The 23,250-nt window shown below is 62.9% G+C and overlaps 1 protein-coding gene across 3 annotated transcripts in view; it reads left to right on the top strand.

Moving 5' to 3' along the window:
* Positions 1–8,509: 8,509 nt before the first annotated feature.
* BAHCC1 (BAH domain and coiled-coil containing 1) overlaps positions 8,510–23,250 on the top strand; it is a 59,665-nt gene continuing 44,924 nt past the window's right edge. For all 3 annotated transcript variants that reach the window (XM_045085708.1, XM_045085707.1, XM_045085706.1), the window contains exons 1-2: positions 8,510–8,702; positions 12,411–12,799. In XM_045085708.1, coding sequence (XP_044941643.1) covers positions 12,625–12,799 — 175 coding nt within the window. In that variant the 5' untranslated portion in view covers positions 8,510–8,702; positions 12,411–12,624. The remainder of the gene's footprint in view (positions 8,703–12,410; positions 12,800–23,250) is intronic.

Here is a 23,250-nt window from a genome sequence, read left to right as displayed (position 1 = left end):
CGGGGGCGCGGCGGAGCGGGTGGCACTGGGGTGCGGAATGCGGCGGGGGTCGGCGGGCCGCGCGTGGGGGCTGGAGGGGAAGCGGGGCGAGGTCTCGCCCCATCCCCGGCGACCCGGCCGAGCTCGGGAGGCAGCAGCGAGCGCGGGCCCCCCATTCCCACGCGCGGCGGCCTCCCCGCGTCCCGGCCAGTGGCGGCCCCGAGCAGCGAGCCGAGCCGGCGTGCGGGGCGGAGGGCGGACCCCGCTCGCCTCCCGTCAGTTTCCCGTCCGCTGTCGCCGGCCCGTAGCGGGGGCGGGGGTGGGGCGCCTCCCGGGCCGTGAATCCGACTGTGGCGCCTCCAGCCGCCTGCGCGCCCCGGGGACGGGCGGGACGGGGGAGCGCGGCGGCCGCTTCCCGCGCGGGGACCCGGAGCGGGACCGGATGGGGACACGGAGCCGCGGAGCGGTGGCTCCTCCCGACGCGGCCGCCCCCGGTGGGCTTTTGTTTCTCGCTCGCCGCCGGGGGCTCTGCGCTCCCACCCGCCTCGCGCGGCGGCTCCGGGCCTCGGGCACTCGCGCTCCCGGAAAACACGAGCGCAAACCCCGGAACGGGCGGCGCCTCCCCGGGCCCGAATCCGCGCGTGGGGACCGACCCGTCCACGCCCCCGCGGCCCCTCGCCCGCCGGACTCTGGACTCGCAGCCGGGGCCTCGCGCGCTGGGGACGCCGCCGCGGAGGTGGCTCTCTGGGCGCAGGGGGCCGGCCTCGGCGCTGCCCTGGGTGCGGCCCCGCTGGCCATCCTGCCTTGCCCTGTTGGAAGGGGGACTTTCCCGGGGATTCTCCCCGCCCCCCGCAGCACTGATGCGTCATGGACTGGGACGCGGCACATATTCCTGCAGGTCGAAAACCCACAACAACAACAACAACAACAATAATAAACGGGGCTATTGAATGATCTTTCAATTGAATGGATCTACTGTCCTCTTAACAAACGCGGTGTGCGCAGGCTGCAGTGGTGGTCCTGTGGCCCTGCCTGGGCCAAGCCCTTTGCTTGCCTGGGAGGAATGAGAGGAGAAAGGGCTTTGCCACAGTCCCCGGCTGCTCTATGGGAATTTTGATGGGAATAATTTATTGTTGGTTCATATATGCCCAGGCTAACAGGCGGAGGGCTCAACCCCCCAGCAGTAAGGACGCAGCGAACAGGCAGACCTGGTACCTGCCCAGCCCTGGTTTCTACCTAGACACAGCCGGCCTGGCCTTGGCCATCCCACTGGGAGAAAAGTCCTAGGGAGCGCAGGGACAAGGGGAGGTTGTGAGGTGTGCCCGCCCCATGGAGCAGGGTCTGGGATGTGAGTGGGGAGCGAGGCCAGCCGCAACTTCACAGCAGGAAGAGAACAGGAGGGCTGCCAGACTGAACCGTCCAGGCCTCTGACTTTGTGTGTCAGAAGCCAGTCTGCACCAGGCAGCCCTGACCATCGGAGCCCTCTGCAGGGACAGAGGCAGGAAGGGGAGCCTAGCAGGGCAGTGGGGGGGGGGTGGCGGATCTCCCACCTTCGGGAATGTGAAAAAGTCCAACAGGGAAATTTGCTTCAAGGTTCCTGGCCACTCTGGAGGTTGGGGTGAGAAGGGGCAGGTGCCATTTCCCCTACATCTGGGGGGAACTGGTGCCAGAGGAACTGTGTTGGTCATGTGTTAGGGTGGGGTGAGATGAGCTAGGAGCTGTGGCCAGCCCAACCCCTGAAGATCGGGCCAGCCTAGGTTTTGCTCCTGGCCTTGCCTGTCTGTCTTGGCTCGCCAGTGCCAGCTGGATTTTATCAGAGGAAACCCTGACACCCAGCCTGTACCCCTCTCCCAGCTCCCCCACCCCCATGTGAGATCAGGCTCAGGAAGCCGGGCCCCAGAGACCCTGTCCAGACATACCCTGACAGCGATATGTGTAAACACACCCAAACGGCCGGCCGGGAAGGAGCAGTGCACAGCAACTGCTTACTTGGCTCTCCCTCTGGCGGGAGTGCGAGGCCTGGTCTGGGAGGAGGCAGGTGTCCTTGAAGAGAAGGCATGTGGCCAGTCTCTGCGGGGAGCAGGGGGCGAGTGCCCAGAAGCACCCTGTACCTGGCCCCTCACGAGGTCCAGCAGTTTCTGTCCCCCACCCTGGCCCGGCCCACCCCACTGCCAGAGCTGTTCCAGCCACTAGGCCACCTCCATTCCCCTGGGCTGGGGCTGGGGCTCGGGTCTTTCCCCACAGGCAGGAAGAGGAGGGCCCAGTTTGGGCCAGCCTCCTGCAAAGGAGACCCCCAAAACACACCCCTCCACAGTTCTGGCTATGGAGGGTGATCATAGGTAGGGAAGGAGCAGTTGGCCTTTGGGGCCGGCGGCCTAGTACACGCTATAGATTCCTCCCCAGACATCCCCGCGGGGTCCCTTGCCTTCTTGTAGGCCATGTGTAAAGGTGTCCAGGAGGCTGGAGGGCGGCGGGGGGACAGTGGGGGGGCTCCCTCTCCTGGGGCCCTCCTCACCCCTGTGGGTCCCAGGCGCCTCCCGGCCCCTTCATCCTCTTCAGCAGAAGAGCCTCACTGCCACTGGAGGGAGGAAGCTGGGCGACAGGGACGCTCCTGCCCTTTTATGAAAATCGCTTCGATTTAACCCAGATGGGTCTCCTGTTGATAACCTCACGCAACCAGCACCCTGAATTATACTGTAGGTGTGAACACACTGGGTTATATTTAGCCGCAAATTATGGCTCTGTTTAACAAGCACCTTCCCAGAGCTGAGGGGGCTGGGCAGCCTTCCGACCTGGTTGGACCAACCAGAAACAGAATTACCCCCCCAGGCAGGAGGGGCCTGGGAAAGCTGTTCATCCAATTTCAAAGTTTGGCTCCCCAGCAGCTCCTGCTGCCTTTTGAAACTTCCAGCTACATCCCCAAGGCTGTCCTGGAGCCTGTCTGTGGCCTGCAGGGACCAGCTGTGTTCAGGATGGGGGGGCGGTTGGGGATGGTGTCTGGCCTCAGCACGTAGGCCCCTTGCTCAGGCCAGAGCTGGGACTTGGGAGACATTCCGCCCCGGCCACGGGGCCTGGCCATGCTGGAGGGAGATGTCCTGGGGGAGGTGTGGAAAGGACCCTCCCACCCTGGCCTGGCCCAGGTCAAGCCTTCTCCTTCTGTCTGCTGCCCCTCCCCATCACCTGGCCTTGTGAGACAGAAGGCATTGTTTTCCAGTGGGGAGGGGGGAGGGCCCCTTTCTTTGGGGGAGGGGATCTCTGCCTTCCTCTCCCCTCCAAAGCAGGGCTGCCTTAACAAAGCTTAACCCCCAAAGAGGACAACGTGGCAAGAAGACCATCTTCCAGTCTAGGCACAAAGACCCCTGTACAGCACCTTGGGGAGGGCCTGTGGGGGTCCAAGCTGCCCTAGCGAGGGAGCCACATGGGGGAGAGTGCTTCTGGGGTCTGGGCTGGGGCTGGTCCACACAGACCAGCAACTCTGCTCCCTCCAGTGCACCAGCCAGAGGCCTTGATGAAAAGAATGCAGCCCCCAATCCGGTGACAGAAGACCTCTTTCAAGGAGAGCATGTGGAGGCCCGGCTTCGGGGTGCTGGGGCCGAGCGGCTTCGGGGTGCTGGGGCCGAGCTCCTCCAGCTAAGGTGCTCCGGGGAATGTGTCTGGTTTTTTTCTTCTTCTTTTTTTTTAATCCCGCTTACTTGGGCAGGGGGGTGCAAACTCTTTATCTGTTTTTTCTTTTTCAAAGATGTTATTTATTTATTTGACTGAAAAAGAGATACAATGAAAGAGAGAACACAAGCAGGGGGAGTGGGAGAGGGAGCAGGCTTCCCGCTGAGCAGGGAGCCGGATGCGGGGCGTGATCAGGACCTGAGCCCAAGGCTTAACAACTGAGCCACCCAGGTGACCCCAAACTCCAAATCTTTGTACTGTCCTCGGAAAGAGCAGATGTGCACCATTCTCCTCCTGGGCCAGGGGAGGGGGTGCTGGCTCAGCTCACCCCCCTTTGCTCTCTTGCACAAACTCTAGACACTGGGCAAGTACAGACCTGTGGGTACAGGGCCCCCCCTTCAGGCAGGCCGGCCTGCCTGCCCTCTGGACCTGGCCCCCTGAGCTGGGGGGGGGGGGCCGCTGTAGAATTAAGAGTCAATTTTTGTCAAGAAATTGTTCCTAATTTGCCCTTTGACTAATGGCCCAGGGAACAATGGCGAGACTCCTGAGGCACAATTACAGAGCACGCGGCAGGTGCCTATTTGGAGCAGGGACTAATTCACAATTTTATGTAACTCACCCAACAACCCCACCCTCTGGTGTTAAAAAATGATTATTTCATGATTTCAGACAGAGCAGGATCACGGTCCTTCGGGAGCTGAGAGATCTAGATCTGTCGCCACCTCCCAGGGACCCTTGCCGATGCTGGGGATGGGCTCTGGCCGGCAGGGGCCCAGGCTGCGTTGGGGGAGGCAGGTTCTCCAGATACTCGCTGATACACGGGCCTGCTGTAAACACGTGTCAGCGTGGGGCATGGAAGTGGGTGTGCGTACGTTTTGTGCACACGGGATGTCATGTGCCGTGCAACGCCCGAGTGTATGCCCGTGTGATGTATGTGTACGCGGGGCACGTGAGCATGCGGGAGAGGGCACACGTGTGTCGTGTGGTCTGGGAGACCACATGCCCAAGTGTCCAAGAAGGGCTGGCGGCTCGGGGATCTCTTTATCTTCTTCTTGGGGCCAGAGGGCAAGCCAAGAGGGGTGTTCACCAGGAGAGGCGTGTGCCAGCGTGTGCCAGCAGGGCTCTTGTAGGGAGGGACCTTGCTGGGGGCTCACCCTGCTGGTGCTGTTGAGGCGGGGGCAGGCATACGGGCTGCTGGGGTGTGAGAGCCCCTTCCCCCATGAAACGGTGGGTGACTGCAGGGCCTGGACACCCCAGCTCAACCCGATTTGCCATCGGGACCCCTTGTTCCTCCTCTCTGACCTCTCCCTGGTTTTCTCTCCCGCCCGGGGGGAAGGCAAGTCTACAGATCCCTACACCACGTTCCTCTAAAATTAAAAACATTTGTTAGCTCTGGACAGCGGAGAGAGTGAAAAGGAAACTGGAGGTTTCCTTGGAGCTGATAGCGCTCCCAGCCAAACATGCCCGGCCCCAGCCTCAAGGGGGAACACTGGGAGCTCATTTCCGTGGCACTTCAGGAGCTGCCTAGCGGCCCGGTGCCCGAGCTGGGAGGCTGCCAGCCGCTGCCGCATCCAGAGGCAGTCTGCAGTCATTTGCTGTAACAACTGTTTTGAAACAGCATTGTGGGGGGGGAGCCCACCAGATTGGTTTTAAGTGATGCTGGGGGAAGAAGGAGGGGGTGGGGGCCATGGCTGGGCAGGGAGCAGTGAGGCCCAGGCACATCCAAGGTAGGCAGGCCCTCGGGAGGCCTGCAGCCTGCATCCCGGTGCAAGTCACCAGGGGCAGGGCACAGCACTGGAGAGGCTCCGAAAGCCAGCTCTCACCCCCTGGATGAGTAAACTGGTGACTGTGAGCTGGAAAGCCTCAGTGAGGGCGATCTGCAACCCGCGGACAGCAGGGAGCTCCCCTACCCTAGCGTTCCTGGAGCAGCTCTCTGCCAGGCCAGCCTGTCTCCATCGAGGCTGGGGTGGGGCCCATCAGCCAAGCTCCAGGACCTTCAGACCATCTTCTGCCCCAGGGGTTGGGAGCAGGGTTTACGATTTCCCAGGCGGCACCCCTCTGCGCACACGGTGGGGGATCCTGGAGGCTAAAAGCCCCTGTGTCTCCCCCAGCAGGCGGTTGAAAGGCCAGGGATCCCCTCCGGGCTCATGGGCACCCGGGTCGCAGCGGCACACTCGGGGAGCTCGGAGAAATTCCAGGGTTCCGGCCGTCGCCAAGGTGTTCTCTTGCATGGAGGATCCTTTTTCAAGTACTTTGCTCACGTATATATTTAATTTCAAATGGAGCTTTAATACATAATGTTACATTTTAAGATAAAAAAAAAAAAAAAAAGGTTCCTGGACCAGAAAACAAGCTTATTGGAGAAAGTCAGCAATGGGGAAGTCCCTTTCCGAGCCAAAGCAGGCAATATGCGGTCAGCGAGGGGCGCTTTGCGGGGGATCGGGACTCCAGGGCTGGAGAGCTGGGCCGAGGGGCTGCGAGAAGCTGGTGGGGACCCCAAGGCGCACGGACCGGGCAACCACCGCGCACCAGGCCACCGGAGCCCGGGGCGCAGTGTGAGCCCGGCGCGCTCCGGGACGCGCGGCAAGCCGCTCCCAGGCCGAGCTTCCGCCCCGCGTGGCCCTGCCAGCGGTCCCGCGGCGCAGGCCGCGGCCGCCCCTGCCCCCCCCCACAGGTGAGACTGATTTCTCCCGAGCCGGGCCGGCTTTCCCGGATGTGCGCAGGAAGCGGGGGCCTCCGTAGGTAGCCACAGGGGCGGGACCCGGAGGAACCCAGTCCCCCCAACACACGCCGGGGCCGCCACGGAGACTCCATCCTCCGGAAGCCGCGGCCCGAGCCCGGTGGCCCGCGTCAGCCACCCCCCGCCCCGACGGCCGCGCCAGCCCGAGCCCCCCCTCCCACGGGTCGGCAACGGGGACCTAATTCAATAGCCCGCGGCCTAATGAATAGCCGCACGCTAATCGGATCGCCCGGCGCTTTACGGATTTGCTCCCGCCGCCTTCTCTCCGCGGTCGCCGCGCGCCGCCCGGGGTCGTTTCCGCAGGCGTCGGCCTGGGGACTGGCCGGGGGCTCGGGCCGCAGGGGGGTCTGTACCCGCCGCGTCGCGGCCTCGCCCGGGGCTCACCTCGGGACCGCGCGCCCTGTCCGCGATCGTCGCGTCCCGGCGCTTACCTGCCAGCCTCCGGCTCTCCGGAGCGGCTCCGCCGGCCGCGCCGCCCGAAGCGGGCGCCCAGTCCCGGAGCCCCCGCCCGCCGCCCGAGCCCCCCAGCCCAGGTCAGAGATGCCCGCGGGGCAAGGCCGGCCCGGGCCGCGCGCCTGCTTCCCCTTTCTCTCCGGATTCCTTTGATCCGCGGGCTCCGCGGCGCACCTCGGCTCCCGGGCTGCCGGGGTCGGCCCGTGGGGGTCCTGGAAACCGTCCCCAGCTTATCTCCTTTCATCAAGCGGCCTTGGGCGCCTTGAAACCGCGGAGCCAGTAATTGCTTTTTTCAGGAGGCCCTGTGCGGACTGGACAACAGCCAATCAGCGCCTTGTTTACACTCGGTGATTGACAGCCTGCTGGCAGCGTGCCAGCCAATCGCGGCTGTCCCGCGGGAGCGGGCGGGGGGGGCGGGAAAAGGAAGGAGACAACAGAAGGCCTTGGGCTTAACCCTTTCCTGTCCCTATCGGAATGAGCCGGTGGAGAATTTCTAATGCGTGTGCGTGCGTTTGTTAGCATCTAGTCTAAATATCGTTTTTTTTTTTAAATCCCCCAGAGGAGGAGGCAGAGATTCACGATAAGAAAGAGGAATGAAAATAATGTACCCATCACTACTGAGACATCAGCTTGACTCCCGGAGAATAAATAGCATTTTGTTGGGAAACCAAATTCCAACAGAAATATTTATTTGGAGACTATTTTAAAAAGTGCTTTGCGTCTAATAATGATGAAGATAATCGTTCAGTGGCTCTTTTTAATGGGGAAGATAATTTAGCGGATATGCAGAAGAGTGGCATTGAAAAACGCCGCGCAGGATTTTCGCATTGTGCGTATGAAGGTAAACATATTTTAAAAATCTAGTTGCAGATGCAGAAAAGGGCAATCTTTATCTTGGCCATAAATTCCCCGATTTTCATTTTGATCAGTGCTCCGTTGCAAAGTATGGCCGAGGGAGATAAAAATGAGAGTTGACAGATAGATGGCCAGAGAGGCAGGACCCTCTCCCTGAGGTCTGATCCGCAGGCAGGGAAAGGAGACAACCAGGCAGGTGACTCGGACCCTGCGCCGCCCAGGCCTCGGGCGTGGGGGCATTCCTGAGCTCGGCCGGAGCAGGCGAACGTCTCGGAGTGGTGGAAGGGTCGGCAACCCGAGGAGGCCTCTACGTCTGGAGCTCGGGCCTACTTGCGCGGGGTTCAGCCACCTGCCAGACAGATCCCAGGTATTAAAAAAACATCTGCCTTCACGGGTGTTGCTGTTTCTTCTCCCGGCCTCTGTGCACCAGAAGCCAAACGTTAGGCCTGCTGGATTAAATTGGGGGAAAAAAAAAAAAAGGAAGAAAGAAAGAAAGAAAAAGGAAAAGCCTTCCCCTATGCGCGGACACGCGCTCCCACTCGCCTTGCTCCCTCTCCCGCCCTGCGCCACCACATTCCCATTCAGCAGCAACGATCTGCGCAGAGGAGCTGCGCAGTCGCCGGGCTTGAATTAGGCGCCATCGGGCTCAGTAGTAGCCCTGCTGCTCCCTGATTGGCAGCTCTCTGGCCCGGCGCCAGCCTATTGGGAGGCCTGTTTACGCCGAATGAGTGGCACGAGCTCCCGGCCGCGGAGGGCCGCGCAGCCAATCAGCGCGCCGGCTGCTCGGGGCTGAGTGGCACGAGCTTATTAGTATGCAGGGCCCGTGGCTCGCCGCGCCGGGCTGCAGGTTTGAGAGCCGCTCTGGATGGGCTCGCTAGAGTCGTTGTTGTGGAAGCGGTGCATTTACAGTGCAACAGTCAGCACATTGAAAATACCAATAGGAATACAAAACAAAGTCACATTTACTGATTTAATTGTATTGCATTCAATTGTATCCAGGAAACAGCCTCCAGTAAGTAACTGAAATTGCTTTCATTTTTTGTTTTTGTATTTTTATTATTATTTTATTTTTTATTTTGGCTTTGGGGATTTACATTTTTTTCTTTTTAGCAAGAGAAATTCAGGGTTGCGATGTTAAGAAGTATATATCTTCCCTTTTAAAAATTCCGTTATAATGTCGAGTAGGCTTTTTTTTTTAAGATGGACTATATATAAGAGCGATTTTTTTTTCCTCTGAAAAATCTTATCGATCGGTTTAAAATTCCCCCCGTAACGCGTCCTTGCTTTGCTCTGAGCGCTTGTTGTCTCGATCGACACCCAGCATTAAAAATAAATAACCGCGACAGGCCAGGGACCGCCAGGCTGCGTCCAGCGCTAGCTGCGCGGGTGGCTCCGGGCGGCCGTGGGCGAGGACCCGGGCGCCGCCAACGCGAGTCGGGCTCCCGCGGCACCACGGACGGACCCCGGTTGTCCGCCCCCCACCTCGCTCCCCCCCGCGAGCCGCCGCGGCTCGGCCCCGCCCGGTCGCTCGGCGGCCCTGGGAACGCGCCGGCTCGGAGAGGCTGCGGCGGTGCGGGCCGCTGGCCGGAGGGGTTTTCCGGCCGCCCGCGAGGGCCCGCGGTGGGGAGCGGTGACGCGAGTTCTTCGGGTTTCGCTTTCCAGAGCCTAATTCGTTGCAGAACATTTCAGAAATTCTTTTCCTGGGAGGCGGGGGTGCCGAGGACGGGGAAGGGGGGCACGAGGACAGCGCAGCGGGGCGTTTTCGCCGCGTGTGTCCCGGGAAGCGCGTGGGGCTCGGGTCACGGCCGGCCTGGCGGGGTCTGCGGGCGAGTGCGCCCTGGGGGTGCGGGTTCCCGCGCGGCCCCGGCCCTCGGTCCTCTCCCGCGGGGGCGGGCGCGGCCGTTTCGCAGGGAGCGGGTTCTGCGGCGGCGCCCGAGCCGACCGCGCCCCGGTGCGCCCCTGGCTCCAGCCCAGCCTGCAGGCCCCACGGCGCCCGCGCGCTGCGAGACTGCGCCGGAGGGACGCGCAGAGAGGGTGCTCCGAGCCCTAGGGCGGCCGAAGCGGCGGCGCGTTGTTTTGGTCCTTCGGCTAGAAGCGAGGCAGACCCCAGGAACCCCGGATTCAGGAGCGCGCGAGCCACGCAGAGTGGGGGCGGCAGCTCTGGGGACCGAGCCCGCTCCCCCGGGGAGGAGCCCAGCGTCCCAGCGGTCCGAAGTTCGGTTCTTTCCAAACCGTGCTCGTCGTTCCTCCGCCCGGCGCGAGGCCCCTGCCCTCTGCGGCGTTCGCTGCGTTTCCTGCTCTAGACCCGCCAGGCCTGTGGCCGCGGCCTGCGGCGGCGCTGGGGGAGGGGGCTGCAGCCCGAGCAGCGGCGGGGGGCGGCTCGGCGGCTTCGGGTCCGGGCCGCGGCGCCCGCGCGTCCCCGCCCAGCGCCGTCCTCCGCCGGGGCTCCGCAGGCCCAGGGCCGCCCGCCGACCTGCGCGGAGGCGCCGCGCGGCCTCTCCGGGAGCGAAGAGCACAAAGGGAAGTCCCTCCTGCCCCGTCGGAATCGCAGCTGCAGGGGCGGGCGACCGTCCTCGCGCCCCCAGGGTGCGTACCGAGTCTGGCGGGACGGTGAGCCCGCGATCCGGCCGCGGGGCGCGCGAGACTGAGACCGCTGCGCGCGGCCGAGCCCGCGTCCGGAGAATCGCGAGCAGCTCGCGTCGCAGTCCCCTGCGGGAAGAAAGGACCCACGAACAAAAGCGTGGCGCGCACGAGTCCCCGGAGGCCGCCGGCAAGCCTCGCGCCCCCGCGGGCGCAGCCCAGGCCCTCGGCGCCTTTGAAGTCGCAGGTTCCAGACCTCCCTCCCCTCCTTCTCTGTCTTTGTCCCTCCCCGAGGCCCCCGGCCCGGGCCGCCCCTCCCCTGACCCGGCGCCGGCAGCCCGCTCGCCGGCGCTGCCCTGGCCCTGGCGGCGCGGCGCTCGCTTTGCAGGCCGGCGCGGCGGCGAGCGGGTTTGTTTGTTAGACCGGGGCAGAGAGCCGGCGATCCCTGGCGGCGAGGGAACCCCAAACCCCTTTGTATGAAGTTGAGAGACAAAGAGAACTCTTTGTGCAGGTCCCATTTATTTACAATGCGAAAGTTCTCCGGATAAATATGGAGAAAAGCTTATCAGCTGAGCAAATATGTGTTCACTTAATACATTATGTTTTCGGTTATAGATTAAATCAAACACAAAATAGTCTGCAAATAAGACGTTGTGGAGCCCGTAGCGCTCGACACGGCCGTCTAAACTGGTGCTCACGGCCTGGAGAGCATCCTGGTCGCCCTGCTGCCACGGCGGGACGGCGGGAAGGCAGGAGCCGGGCTTTCCGCGGGGTTCGCCGGCGAGAGTACCGAGCCTGCCCCTCTCCCTTCGGCGGGAGCTGACACCGAACGCCGAAACAATGCAGATTTAGGAAGATGAGGGGAAATATGCAAAGTGAAAGCGGTCCACGCGCGCGCCCGGCCGTGCAGTTTCTGTCGCCGGGTCGGTGTTTGCCCACTCGGCCTCCCAGTGCACGCCCCCGGCCGCGCGGGGGTGGAAGGAAGGGAGCCGGGGGGGTCTTTTAAGTGGCTTTGCCGGGAGGGGGAAACCCAGGGCTGAGTCCCGGGGTCTGCTGGGCCCTGAGCCGGAGCGAAGGTTGCGCGGGGCCGGGCCGACTCCCCGAGGCCGGAGGGCTGAGCCGGCCGCCGCAGACCCCCGCGTGCCCGGGCCGCGCGGCCACTCGGAGACCGACTGGGCTCGGCGACCCGGGGCAGGCGCTGCAGGGAGGAATTCTGTGGCCGATTCGGGGCGCCAAGAGAGAACACTTTCTGACTCTCAAAGCATCCCCCACCCCACCCCACCCCACCCCACCCCACCCCCGCCCCAAAGTCCCCAGTCCGCAGTGGAAGATCCTGGGCGAATTTGATTGGGGGGCGGGGTAATTGTTCCAGCCTAGCCGGGAAGCTCCCGGCTCGGGGACGGCAGGCCGGGCACTGCGGCGTGGCCGCCCAGGTGACACCGGCGGCGGACGCAGACTCCTGGGACACTGGGGAGCTGCCCCGGGGTCCCGGCTGGGAGCTGGGGGTGGGGGCCTTGTCGGGGGCGGCGGGTTCTAAAGAATGGGCCGAAAGACGCATGGGGGGGATGGGAACAGGGGAGAAAGGAAGGTTATTAAAAAAAAAAAAAAACTCTTGAGTTACAATCAATAAAATTACTCGCTTAATTAGCATGGTTATTCGGTTAAGCGGAATGTAGTAAAAGCTGGACCTCGGCATAAGGGGGGAGAGGAAAAAGGCGAGCGTGGACCTCAGGCCTTTTCCTCCGAGACACCTCTGGGCAGCGGGGGAGGGGAGGGGGTGTGCGTGTGAGTGTGTGTGTCTGTGTGTGAGTGCGTGATGGCTTCGCAGATTTGGGTTTTTATCACCCAGCGGAGCCAGCAGCCTTTTGCCGCGGCGCCCTCGCCGCAGGGACCCGCGGAGACGCGAAGGGGTAGCGGCGAGCGCTGCAGGCGGGTTCCCCCCAGGCTCTTCGGGGCCGAGCGCGGCCGGGACGGTGCGTGTGCGCGCGGGGTCCGGACGGCCCGGGTGGCCCGGCGCGCGCGCAAGCGGCGGGAGACGCGCGGACCGTCCCGGGTCCGGCCGGCGGGCGGGGCGAGGACACCCCCTCCCAGACGAGTCGAGCCCCCCGAGTCACCGAGTCTCTTCTGCTTGCCTCCGCAGACTATGGACCCACACGGCGGCCGCCGGCTCGGCGCGCGGCTGCCCGCCGAGGAGCCCAGTCCGCCGGCGTGCTGACCCGCCCGCCACCCCGCCGCTGACCCCGGACGCCGCCTCCTCCGCGCCGCCCGCGCGCCGCCCGCGCACGCCGATCCGCCCCGGGGCCCCGGCCGCGCTGCTCCCCGGAGGCGGCGGCGGGCCGGGGCCGGGGCCCGGCATGGATGGCCGCGACTTCGCGCCGCCGCCGCATCTGCTGTCGGAGCGCGGGAGCCTGGGCCACCGCAGCGCCGCCGCCGCGCGCCTTGCCCCCGCCGGGCCGGCCGCGCAGCCGCCCGCTCACTTCCAGCCTGGAAAGTACTTCTCGTCGCCGCTGCCCATGGCTTCGCACACAGGTCAGTGCCGGCCGGGGCGGGCGCGGGAGAGGAGGCCCAGCCGAGAGGCGGGCACGGTCCGGGGGGAGCGGGCGCGCGCCCCTCCTCTCCGTGGAGCCCTCGCGGGGCAGCTTCGCTTTCATTTCCCCGCCGGGGCCGCGGTGGCGGGGCCCCGAGCCGCCGAGCCGCGGTTTGGAGCGGCCTTGCCGGGGTCCCCCGGGTCTCGGAGGGCAGCCCCGGAGCCAGCTAAAAATAAAGCCTTCCCCTCCGGCCCCCTCCCCCACCCCTTCCTGCAGAAAACCCAAACTCCCCCGGAAACCTCGTTTCTGCATTCTGCATTCACATCCTTGAGACATTCCGGGGCCGGGACAACGAGGCACTTTCTGCGGGAACAAAACGGCTGTTGTGCCTGGGGGCGGGGGGCGCCGCGGCCGGCGGATTAGGGCGGTGTGCGCGCGGGGTGCGCGCTAATAGGGACTGCTGGTGTAAGACGAGCAAATCCTGTTTCTATATAAAGCCTTGAAGTGTCAGGGTGAGAATGGGTTTGCAGGGGCTGCCTGGGCTTTAACAAGTGCGTCCGGTATCCTGCTAAAGCCGGACAGAGCGTGGCTGCGGCGCGGCCGAGGCTCCAGGCGCGCCGCCCCGGGGGAGCGCAGCGCCGGGCGGCGGCCTGGCTGGGGGCGGCGCGGGCCGCCTCGGCATTTCGGTGCAGGCGAGTGCGCCGGGAATTTGCTCCAAGAGGAGTGAACGGGCCTGCCCGGCGTTCCCGTCCTGGCGGCTCCCCTTCCGCGGAGCGTTGCTCCTGGGCAGGGCTGACCCAGGCCTCCCCAGCGGCCCTCGCCCCTCTGGGGCGGCTCTGATATTACCGTTGAGCAAGGTCAGGGAGAGGGAGCGGGGAGCCCAGGGGCGGCTATCTCGGGGAGACCCTGGAGGTCACCGGCCTTAGCCCGCAGAGTTTGCAGGAGTAAGGTCTGGGGCTTGGGGTGGGGGCCTGCCGGTCAGGCTTGAAGGCTGGCTTGCTTTTGTTTACAGTTTGTTCTAAACATCGGAAATGCTGTTTGCCGCTTTTTGGGGTTTGTTTGTTAATTTGGCAGTAACAGTTATTATTGCTAGCTTGATGAACTGTGAATACTAATAAAATTATATCTGCTTTAATGGGATTACAATTAGTGTGGATTAAAACGGATGGAAGACTCCGGCTAGAAGGGAAAATGTCAGAAAGAACAACATAAATTTCCTAAAAAGAAAAAAATATGCAAAATTCCTTAATTACTAATGGGCTTTTAGCATGTACAACACGGAGAGGTTCAGAAAGTTAGATGGAGGCGGGAGCAGAGGGGCTGGGCTCCGGGCGTCCTGGGGTCCTGCGCTCTGCCCGGCCGAGGGGCCTCCCTGAGGCAGCCCTTCAGCTCTTTCTTGCTGTTCCTCTTTCTGTCCTTCTCTTTTCTCCTCTCTAGATTTATAACTTGAAAGAGGAAACGTACTTGCTTGGGAAATTGGTGATTTAAAAATATCTGTGCTGGCTGTCCCTGGAGTTAGTGACTTTCCTGCCCCGGGTTTGGAGATGGTGCCCACCGGGAGGAGCCTGCACTGGGGGGCTGCGGTGCGGGGCTCCTGCGGGCCACAGGGACAGTGTGGTCTCCCTGCCAGCCCCTTTTCTCAGCCGGAGGCTTGCAGCCCCGCTGAGGGTGAGAAGGCTGAGCCTGCAGGTTGGGGGATGGGGAGGGAGGAGCTGCAACCCCCCGCCCCCCCAGCGTTGTGCCTGCTAGCCGGGCAGGTAGGAGCATCAGCCCTGAAACAACAGGGTCCAGAGAGGGTCCGGAAGGGCGCCTGATGCCTAGGCTTCCCCCAGGCTATCCCACTCGGGGGAGGCCCGAGCAGGTGGGATCCCCCATCCATTCAGGTCACGGCTGCCTCCCCGGTCCCCACTCCCAAACCTGTAGCCTAACCTAGGTCTTGGTCAGCCACCATGTCCCTTTTCTGCTGTTTCTGCCACATGCAGGCATCACCAAGTCAGGTGGGAATGTGGTCGGGGTGGCCCGGACCATTGTCTTGATCTTTCCAAGTTTGACCACGTGGTTCTTGGAGCAGAGGCCTTACTGGGTTTGGAGATCCCGGGTGGGCCGTGGCCTGGTCTGTGTCCTTGACCTAGACCCGGCCCTCCTCCCCATATGCAGGGTGCTCCAGAGGGCGCTGGAGGTCCCCAGGGCACCCTTCGAGGGGGGCTGAAGGGCCACGTGTTCCCTGTTCCTGGAGGCCATTTCCACCCCCTGGGGGACCAGAGTGCTATTGTGTTTGGAGGTGTCCGACCCATTAGTGACGGAAAGGCTGGCCCGAATGGGCGTCCAGCGAGAAATGTCTGCCGCCGAAAGCCTTTTGAAATTGCTGAAAGCCAGAATATTGTATTGGTTTTTAAAATTTAGCTGCATCATTTTTTTTAAAGAATTATACCCCAGATCACTTTGCTTTGGACTGTATCTATAGATGGTCTAGTTTAGAAAGGAAAAAAAGTATAATTAAGTTAAAAACGTGTTTTTCCCCATTTGTGTGTGGATTTCCAAATGGCTAGTTTGGCGGACTTTCTTCCCATTTCCGCAGATGGCCGCCGATCCTCAGGCCAGGCCAGGCTGCCCGCAGCCTAGCCGCCCCTCCCTCCCCGCACTGCTCGGCTGCCCCCGAAAGGAAAATTGCCCCGAAGCTCCTTCTTATGTGTCCAGGTCTAACCGGGAGTGGGGTCCAGCCACCGAGGATGGAGTCCCGGCTTCCCAGGACTCGTTATCCCCTGCAGGGCTGAGCCAAGGGGCTCCCTGTCCCCCCCCAACACCCCCACCCCCCGCCTGCCTGTGCTGCCCCACCCAGTGCTTTCAAGATGTCAGCTTGAGGACCCTGATGGGACGTTGGGCTCCAGGGCTTCTTCTATTGTTTTTCTAAAAATGAAAGTGCTGGTAGCTTTATAATCGGGCTGTAGGGTTTTATGGTAAAGTGCTGTTCCAGTAACCTTGTCACCAAAAGGTGCAATTAAAATGTTTGGAATCATTATTTTTAGTGCAGTGTTAGATTTTGTCTCTAATACAGATGGTCCAGAGGCAAAGCTGTGAAGTCTAGGGGAAAAAAAAAAAAAAAAGAAAATCAACAACGCATCAACCCAAGATTTTCCATCAGCACTACCGCCTGGAGCGGTTGGGGACCGCGCCTCTCCCGGCTCCTTTCAAAAAGAGGCGGCGGGGCCTGGGAGAAGCCGGTCCCCACCCCCTCTTCCGGCCGGGTCAGCGCCTGTCCTCCATCCTTCTCTGTCCACCGCCCCCCCACCCCCCTGCCTTGGGCCGAGCCTCCAAGAACCACCGGGCCTCTACCCAAGACAGGCGGAGGTGCCGATTTCCGCACTCTGGCTGCGGGTTGGGTTTTCCTCTCTGCCTCTTCTCTTGTCTCTTTTGGGGTGTAGACGGGCCCGTCCTGGAGGCCAGGGGCCGCGGGGAAGGGGGGCGTTGGGAATAAACAGGGCAGGAGCAGGTCCCTTCTGTCGGGAGGACGGCAGACTCCTTTCCTGCTTAAAGGCGTTTCGGATTGCCAACCTTGAAAAGAAAGAAAGCAAAACACACTGGAGGAAGAAAGATAATTTCCTAGTGTGAAAAGACCCCATCAAAGGCTCCCCCTCCCTCATCATGTGATATTTTTTTGTAAAGAAAAAAATACATTTTCGTAAATACCTCATTAACTCAATGACACGATGGTGTTTCTGCAACAGTTACCAACATTAAGTAGGTGTGAAAAGAGTTACTTTCTGAAGACTCTACCCATCCTGCTTGGGAAGTGACAGAACCAGACATCAAAGCGGGCCGCCCCGCTGCAGAGCCCCGGGGATCCGGCGGCCGCATAGACCAGCCCGGCCACAGCCGCCCTGCCCGCCCCTCCGAAGCCATTTTTGGAATGTGGGTTTTTTCTCAGTGGGGCTTGTGCTGCCATGTCTGATTATTGCCTATAAGGATATTCCTATAGGAATATCCAGGTCACGTGAGTAATAAAACAAATTAGCCAGCGAGGCAGGGAGCGGCCTCGTACAGATAGCACATCTCCCCAGGAAAACACACGCACCCCAAACGCCGCCCGGTTATTCTTAGAAATCTCCCTCCTCTGCCTCGAGACTGGGTTCAGCAGCCCGCACAGACAGGACCGAACGCATAGGAGTCTGTTAGAATAACATGGATGAGGCTAAAAATACCCCTCAGAAACACACATAAAAAAGCCAAATCCAACAACAGAACGAGCTAAAAATATTCCAGGCTTTGGCAAAGAGCACAGAGTTAAATAAATTATACAAGAGCCATTCATGGGAGCAAGTCGACTTTCTCTCTTACGGGAACTTGGTTCAAGCTAATAAAAATAATAATTTACTGGCCACTGAGCTTTGCATGAGTTTAAATTTAATTGGTGGGGTTTCTGGCGTTTGTCACTTCTTGGCGATTATTAGTGGGCTTGCCCTGGCCTGGGGCAGGGTGGGGAGGGGGTGCAGGGCCTGGGGTCCCTGGAAGCACAGGATGGCCTCTCCTCGGGAGGAGGGCCTGGGTGCCAGGGCACAACGGCCCCTGGAGGCCAGGCGGAAGGAGGAGGGAGGTTGCAGGGCTGGGGGTGGGCGGTCAGGGGAGGCAGAAAGGAGACGGCTAGGTGCGGCTGTTTTAATTTGATAAACGATCGTACGCCTTTAAGAGTGTGTTTTAACAATCAAGATACACTCCAGCAAGTTGATAGGATGTTCGCTGTCAACTTACATATGTCATCAGAGCGGGCTGTGAGCATAAATAACGCGGAGTGTGCGGCAGCCTCGGCGGGCACCGGCAGGTAGCACCCCGTCCCCTGGCGGGTGCTTCTCTCTCCTGGTGTCTGGGGTCAGTAGGCAGAGGAGGATAGGAGTGGGGGGACACGTTGGGTCTCCAACATCGGGTCTCCCCGCCAAAATAAGAGTTCGGTCGTCTTGCTAGAGAAGCCACTGCGGGAGGACCTGAGGCTGGTGACTTTGGGCAGCAGATGTCTACATTCAGCCACTTTAGGAATGTCAAATTTGCACCCAGGGATTAGGGTCCGAGTAATCCCCTTTGGTCTCTTCTCTTCCTCCGTTGTTCCTTAGAGGACCGCCCCTGGAAATCCCTGCCCGCTCTCCTAACTCCTAAAAGACTACACTTCCCAGGATGCCCCTGGTCCAGCTCTGGGGGTGGGGGTGGTTCCCAGGCACTGAGAGTTCAGCCAGTGCCACTGAGAATGAGTGCTTTCCAGCAGACCAGAGAGGATCCTTGGTCACCACCCCCTTGGAGCCTCCCTTGCTTGCCTCCTGGGAGAGGCTCCTGGGCCCCGGCCGTGGGGAGCTGCCCTGCAACCTTGGACCTGCATGGCCGCTATCTTGACTGGCGTGACCAGAGTCCCTGGGGATTCCCACCAGTGCCCCTCCCCATTTCAGCCCACGCTTCATGCCTCCCTTCGGCGTGGCCTTCTCAGAGGGGCCCTGGTCTCCTTGAGGACCGGTGTGGAAGGGATGCCGGGGGCCCTGCCTGGCCCCCAGGCTGGTCTCTGTCCTGGAGTCCCATGAGAACACCCTTCACAGCCTTCGGCGTGGCACCTTCTCCTAGCCTCACGTCCTCAGTCCTTGCCCAAACCAGGCGGGTCTGCGCGCAGCCTGGGAGCGAGGTCTGGCAGTTTCTAAGAAGAAACCGTCCCCCCAGGACAGACGCCCTGGGCTCCTAGGACGGCCCGGCTCATCATCACCTGTCCAAAGAAGGTTCTCAAACTGGCTGCCACCTGCAGCCCCCTGGAGAGGGGGCCTGTCCCAGGTGCCCCTTGGAGACAACCCCCCCCCGTCAGGTCCCCCCCACTGCGAGGTCCTCCTGCGTCACCCCATTGCTTTCTCCACGCGTGACTTCAGAGTGGCAGGAAGCACAGGGCACACCCCCTTTGGCAGATAGGCCATGTGCTCTGATGGCCCCCCGCCCCCGCTCGGCACCAGGTAGCCCCAGCCCCCGCTTAATCTCTGGGGCCTCCTTTCTCATCCCAGAGACTGGGTGGCGGTGGGGGGAATCGCCACAAAATCCAAGCCCGCTCACAGCATCCGGAACACGTCCCACAGTGCCCCGCCAGCCCCGCCGGGAAGGGGGGACCGCCGCTCCGCCGCGGCTCTGACGTTTTCACGGGGTAATACACTGTCAGATCACGCAGGCCTGTGGGACAGCCGGCCGCCTCTGTCTGTTGTCATATATGATATGGGTGCGTCCTGCGGCCCTTGAGCAGCTGCCACCAGAGGCCCACCCCGGGGGTTGGGGAGGAGGGTTGCAGGAGGAGCCGCGTGGGCCTGGCGGGGAGGCGTCCAGCACGCGAGCTGGGAGCCAGGGGCTGGCATCCGAGGGCCGGGGGCCGGGGGCCGCCGCAGCTGTCTGGGTGATTAGGTTCCAGATGGAATCAGCCAGCAAGCGGTTTTTTCCCTCTGACCTGGGCTGGGGAGAGGAGGAGAAGGGAACGAACAGGTGGGTTGGGTTCCCTCCCCCTCCCCTCTGCCCCCTCCCCCCTCCCCTCCCTGGCCCCCCAACAAAGAGTCCAGTGTCTTTAGATGCAAAGGCTTTTGAGGCTCAGTGGGGGGAGGGAGACCCACTGTGTGCCTGGAACTGGAAGGAAAGAGGAAGCAGCCCCTCCCCCTCCCTAGGGCAGGAACTTGGTTTTCCACTGGAAATTTCCAGAAATGGGGGAGGGGTGGAGAGGACCCCTGTGCTGCCCGTAGAAGCCTCTAAGCAGCTAGCTGGGGTCCCCGAGGGCGGCCTGGGAGCAGCGCCCTGCTGGGGCACCCCATCCAGAACGAGAGTGTCCCAGGGTGAATTACGTCGGGACTGTACGCCCCGGGCCATCTTCCCGGGAGGGCAGGTCACGGCTGGGTCCCTCTGCGGGGTCCTCAGGGAAGCCAGGGGCTTTCCTCCTGGGCACAGCCACAGGCGGCTTGGGCAGTGGGCAGCGGGGCGGCCCGTCCTTCGTGGAGGAGGGTGTGCTGGAGCCCAGTTGGGCAGGGGTGAGAAGAAGGCCCGCTAGGGACAGCTGGACGGGAGACCCGAGCCCCGGGGACGCAGTGGTGGGAGTGGGAGGGGGCTGGGCTTGCGCTCCCCGCCTGGCACCCGGGTGCCCCCGGCAGGGACGGGCTCCGCCTCGGGCACGGACGACAGCCCCGCCTCCTGGCACAGCCCCCATCCCCTCTGTGGGCAGAGGTGGAGGCCCACCCCGCAGACCCCGACGGGGGCACCGGCGCATCTCCTGGCCGAGCTCCCAGGGGCCGCGGTGCGTGGATGCAGGTCGCCTCCCGCTCACCCCCGCTCTCCTTGCCGGACAGGCCTTCCCACTCCCGCACAAGCAGCCTTCCAGGAATCCGATTCCGGCGCCGCTGGGAGAGCCAGCTGTCCGGTGACCTGAGCGCCTGCTGGTGCCACTTCCTGCCACCTGCTCTGTCCTTGAGGTCCTGGGCCCCGGGCAGGGTGGAGCCCACTTGGGGCCCTTGCTGTGCGGCTGGGCCCTGGGGAGCCGTGGACCATGCTTTAGCCCCTCTGTGCCTCTCCCACCGTGGCCCCGCGGAGACCCCCCGCTCCCCTTGCCGGAAGGGCTTCCCGTACGGAGTCCCCACCGTACTTAGCACTCTACGTCTGTGCCCAGCCACCCACGGGCTCCGGCCCCTTCCGGAGCTGGCCCGCGGCCAGGTCTCCAGGGGGCCACCAACACAGCCGCCCGTGCCTAGACCCTGTCACACACTCAGCGCTGCAGCTGACTCCACCAGGTCCGGGCCTCACCCACTCTCAGAGCCTCCTGGTGATCCTGCCGTGCGGATCCTGAACGTGCCCCCACGTTCTGCCCAGACTCTACCTCTCCCTCTCAGGAGGGCCTCCCTGGGCCTCTGGCCCATCCCCCGTCCCACAGGCTGCATGGCCTCCTGGCCCTGACCCCCTGGGTGCCCTGTGCCCCCAGGCCAGCAGCGGGCTCTGCCCAGCTCCCCGGACCAGTGCTGGTGGAGTTGGAGCCCTTCCCCATGGGGCTGCAGACTCCTAAGTCTGGGGTGTCCTCCATCCCTTCCTTTCTGCCGGAGTTGGGCCCCCCAGGACCGTGGGGGCCCCCAGGTGGGGGTGTGCACTTGGGGAGCACGCGTGTGTCTGGGGATACAAGGAGAGCCTCGTCCGGGTTTTCTCCCATGTTGGAGAAGAGGGAAGAAGAGGACCGTCTCCGGGAGAAGGCAGTTAGGGGGAGGGGGTGGGGGACGCGCCAGGGTCCGCATGGACCCTAGGTCTCTTCACTAAAAACCAAGGTGCCCTGCCCGTCTGCCTGAGCATGACATGGGGACGGCATGCTGGCAGTGCCCTGTGTGTGTCCCCAGCCCGTGTGGACACCTCCCGGGGGCCGGGTCAGCGTCTCCCCTTCCAGAAGCATCTTCTGTCCTTGGCAGAGGCCCCCAAGCTGTGTGTGCCACATTTTAAAAGGTACGAGCACTAAACAGATGGACAGAGGAAGCTGTCCCCCTGTTAGTATCACACCTGGGGCGGGGGTTGGGGGTAGAGCCCAGAGGCTTCACCTGAGTCCTAGGGCACTGGTGAGTGACGAGGGATGCTGCGGGGGGCGGGGGGGGGGCTGCCGCTCTCCTCCCTGGTGGCTGTGGGCGGCTGCCCAGGCGGGGGACTCGCGTGTGGTGGGGGCCACCAACCAAAGGAAAAGGAGGGCGCAGTGGAGACACGGGAGCCGGCAGAAGGCAGGGCTGGGGTTCTGCCCCTTGCCCTGCATGGCATCTCCGTCCTAGGCAGGCGAACCTTCACACGGTGCCACTCTGCTCTCTGGACCTTGGCGCCTGGCTGGGAGGTTTGTGTGGCGGGGCCGGCCGTGTCCAGGCCTTCTGACTGCTGGTCGCCCCTGCTCTGTCCCTTAGGAGCCCATTAGAGCTGGCTGGACGTACACACTTGTACACACCCTGGCCCCAGGATGTGCCCAGAGGCCTGGAGAGAAAGTGACTGGTGCCTGTGTCTTGCAGGAGGGGCTGCCTCCCTGGGGACAGGCAGAGAGGGGCACATGGGGCACCTCCTGGGGGACCCCCTTCACGGGTCCCAGTCCCCCAGCTTCCCATGGTGTCTGTCTAGAGGGCCTGAGCGGCACCCAGCTATGAGGTCCTGCCATCCTTCCCCTGGCTGGCTTCGGCTTCTGGGGGCCGTCGCACGGGGCGCGTCAGATGTCTCTGGGCTTCGGGGCCACAGGGTTTGACATCATAGGGCTGGAGGTGGAGATGCCGGGCCTGGGCAGGGCCGCCTGCGAGTTTGGGAGCCCCATAGGTAGGGGTGCTGAGCATGCGTCTGGAGATCCCAGGGCGCCGTCCAAGGCCAGAGGCAGGATGGCCCGTGGGAACTTAAGGCTTTTCTTTCTTTCTTTCTTTCTTTTTCTTTTTTTAAGATTTTATTTGTTTATTTGACAGAGAGAGATCACAAGCAGGCAGAGAGAGAGGAGGAAGCAGGCTCCCTGCCGAGCAGAGAGCCCGATGCGGGACTCGATCCCAGGACCCTGAGATCATGACCTGAGCCGAAGGCAGAGGCTTTAACCCACGGAGCCCGCCAGGCGCCCGGCCCGCGGGAACTTTAGGCCGAGGGCCCCGGGCAGGTCCCGGGGTCGGAGAGGAGGGAGCGTCTGTGAGCCTCTCCTAGCTCTCACCTCTCTCGTCATTTCTCTGTCTGAGCGGGAAGAGGTGCTCGTCATACGGGGGCCGGGACGCCACCTTGCGCGGCGAGCGGGCCTGGGTCTCTCCCTTCCCTGTGCGTCTGTCCCCGGCCCGCCCTCCTTGTCCTCAGCCCCAGCCCTGCGGCACCGTGGATGTGCCCTGCAGCCTCCTCCCTGCCCCCCTCCCCCCTCTTCCATCCCCCCAAACCCTGACCCCAGACCGACACCTGTGCCCAGCCCTGTGATTTGGGCCAATGAGAGTGAGGCTCAGTGAGGACAGCTGGGGAGACCCCCAGGGAGGAAGTCGGCGGGGGAGGGGGGCAACCACTGGCTGCGCATGGGGACGGCCACCTACCCGTGGCAGGCGGGCTCTGTCCCTGCCGCTCAGCTCCTGGCAACTCTGGGGTCCGCGCTGGCCTTCCTTTCTCCTTCCTCCCCTCCATGCCCCGTCCTCGGGCTCTCCACGGGCAGCCCTAGAGCCCAGCCTGTCTGTTGACCTAACCTGGGTGCATCTGCTGGGAAGCCCCGGTGGGCGGCCGGCCACCCCGGGCCCAGGCGTGTGGTGGCCCCAGGGGGCGGTGGGTGGAAGATGTGTGTCCTCTGGAGGCATCTCCCACTCCCCTTCCCCTCCACTGCCCCCCTGCGCCCCGGGGAGCCCCGAGCTTCCCGTGGTTTCTGGGCCTTCTCACTCCCCCTCTGCCCCGCGGACCCTCCACCAGCCTGAGCACCTCACGGAGGTCCTCCCCAACCCTCCTCCCTCAGTCCTGCTT

Source organism: Mustela putorius, unplaced genomic scaffold, assembly GCF_011764305.1.
Source record: "Mustela putorius furo isolate JIRA1106 unplaced genomic scaffold, ASM1176430v1.1 tig00000873_pilon_pilon_pilon, whole genome shotgun sequence".
NCBI lineage: Eukaryota > Metazoa > Chordata > Mammalia > Carnivora > Mustelidae > Mustela > Mustela putorius.
This window is presented reverse-complemented; position numbering and strand designations above follow the sequence as displayed.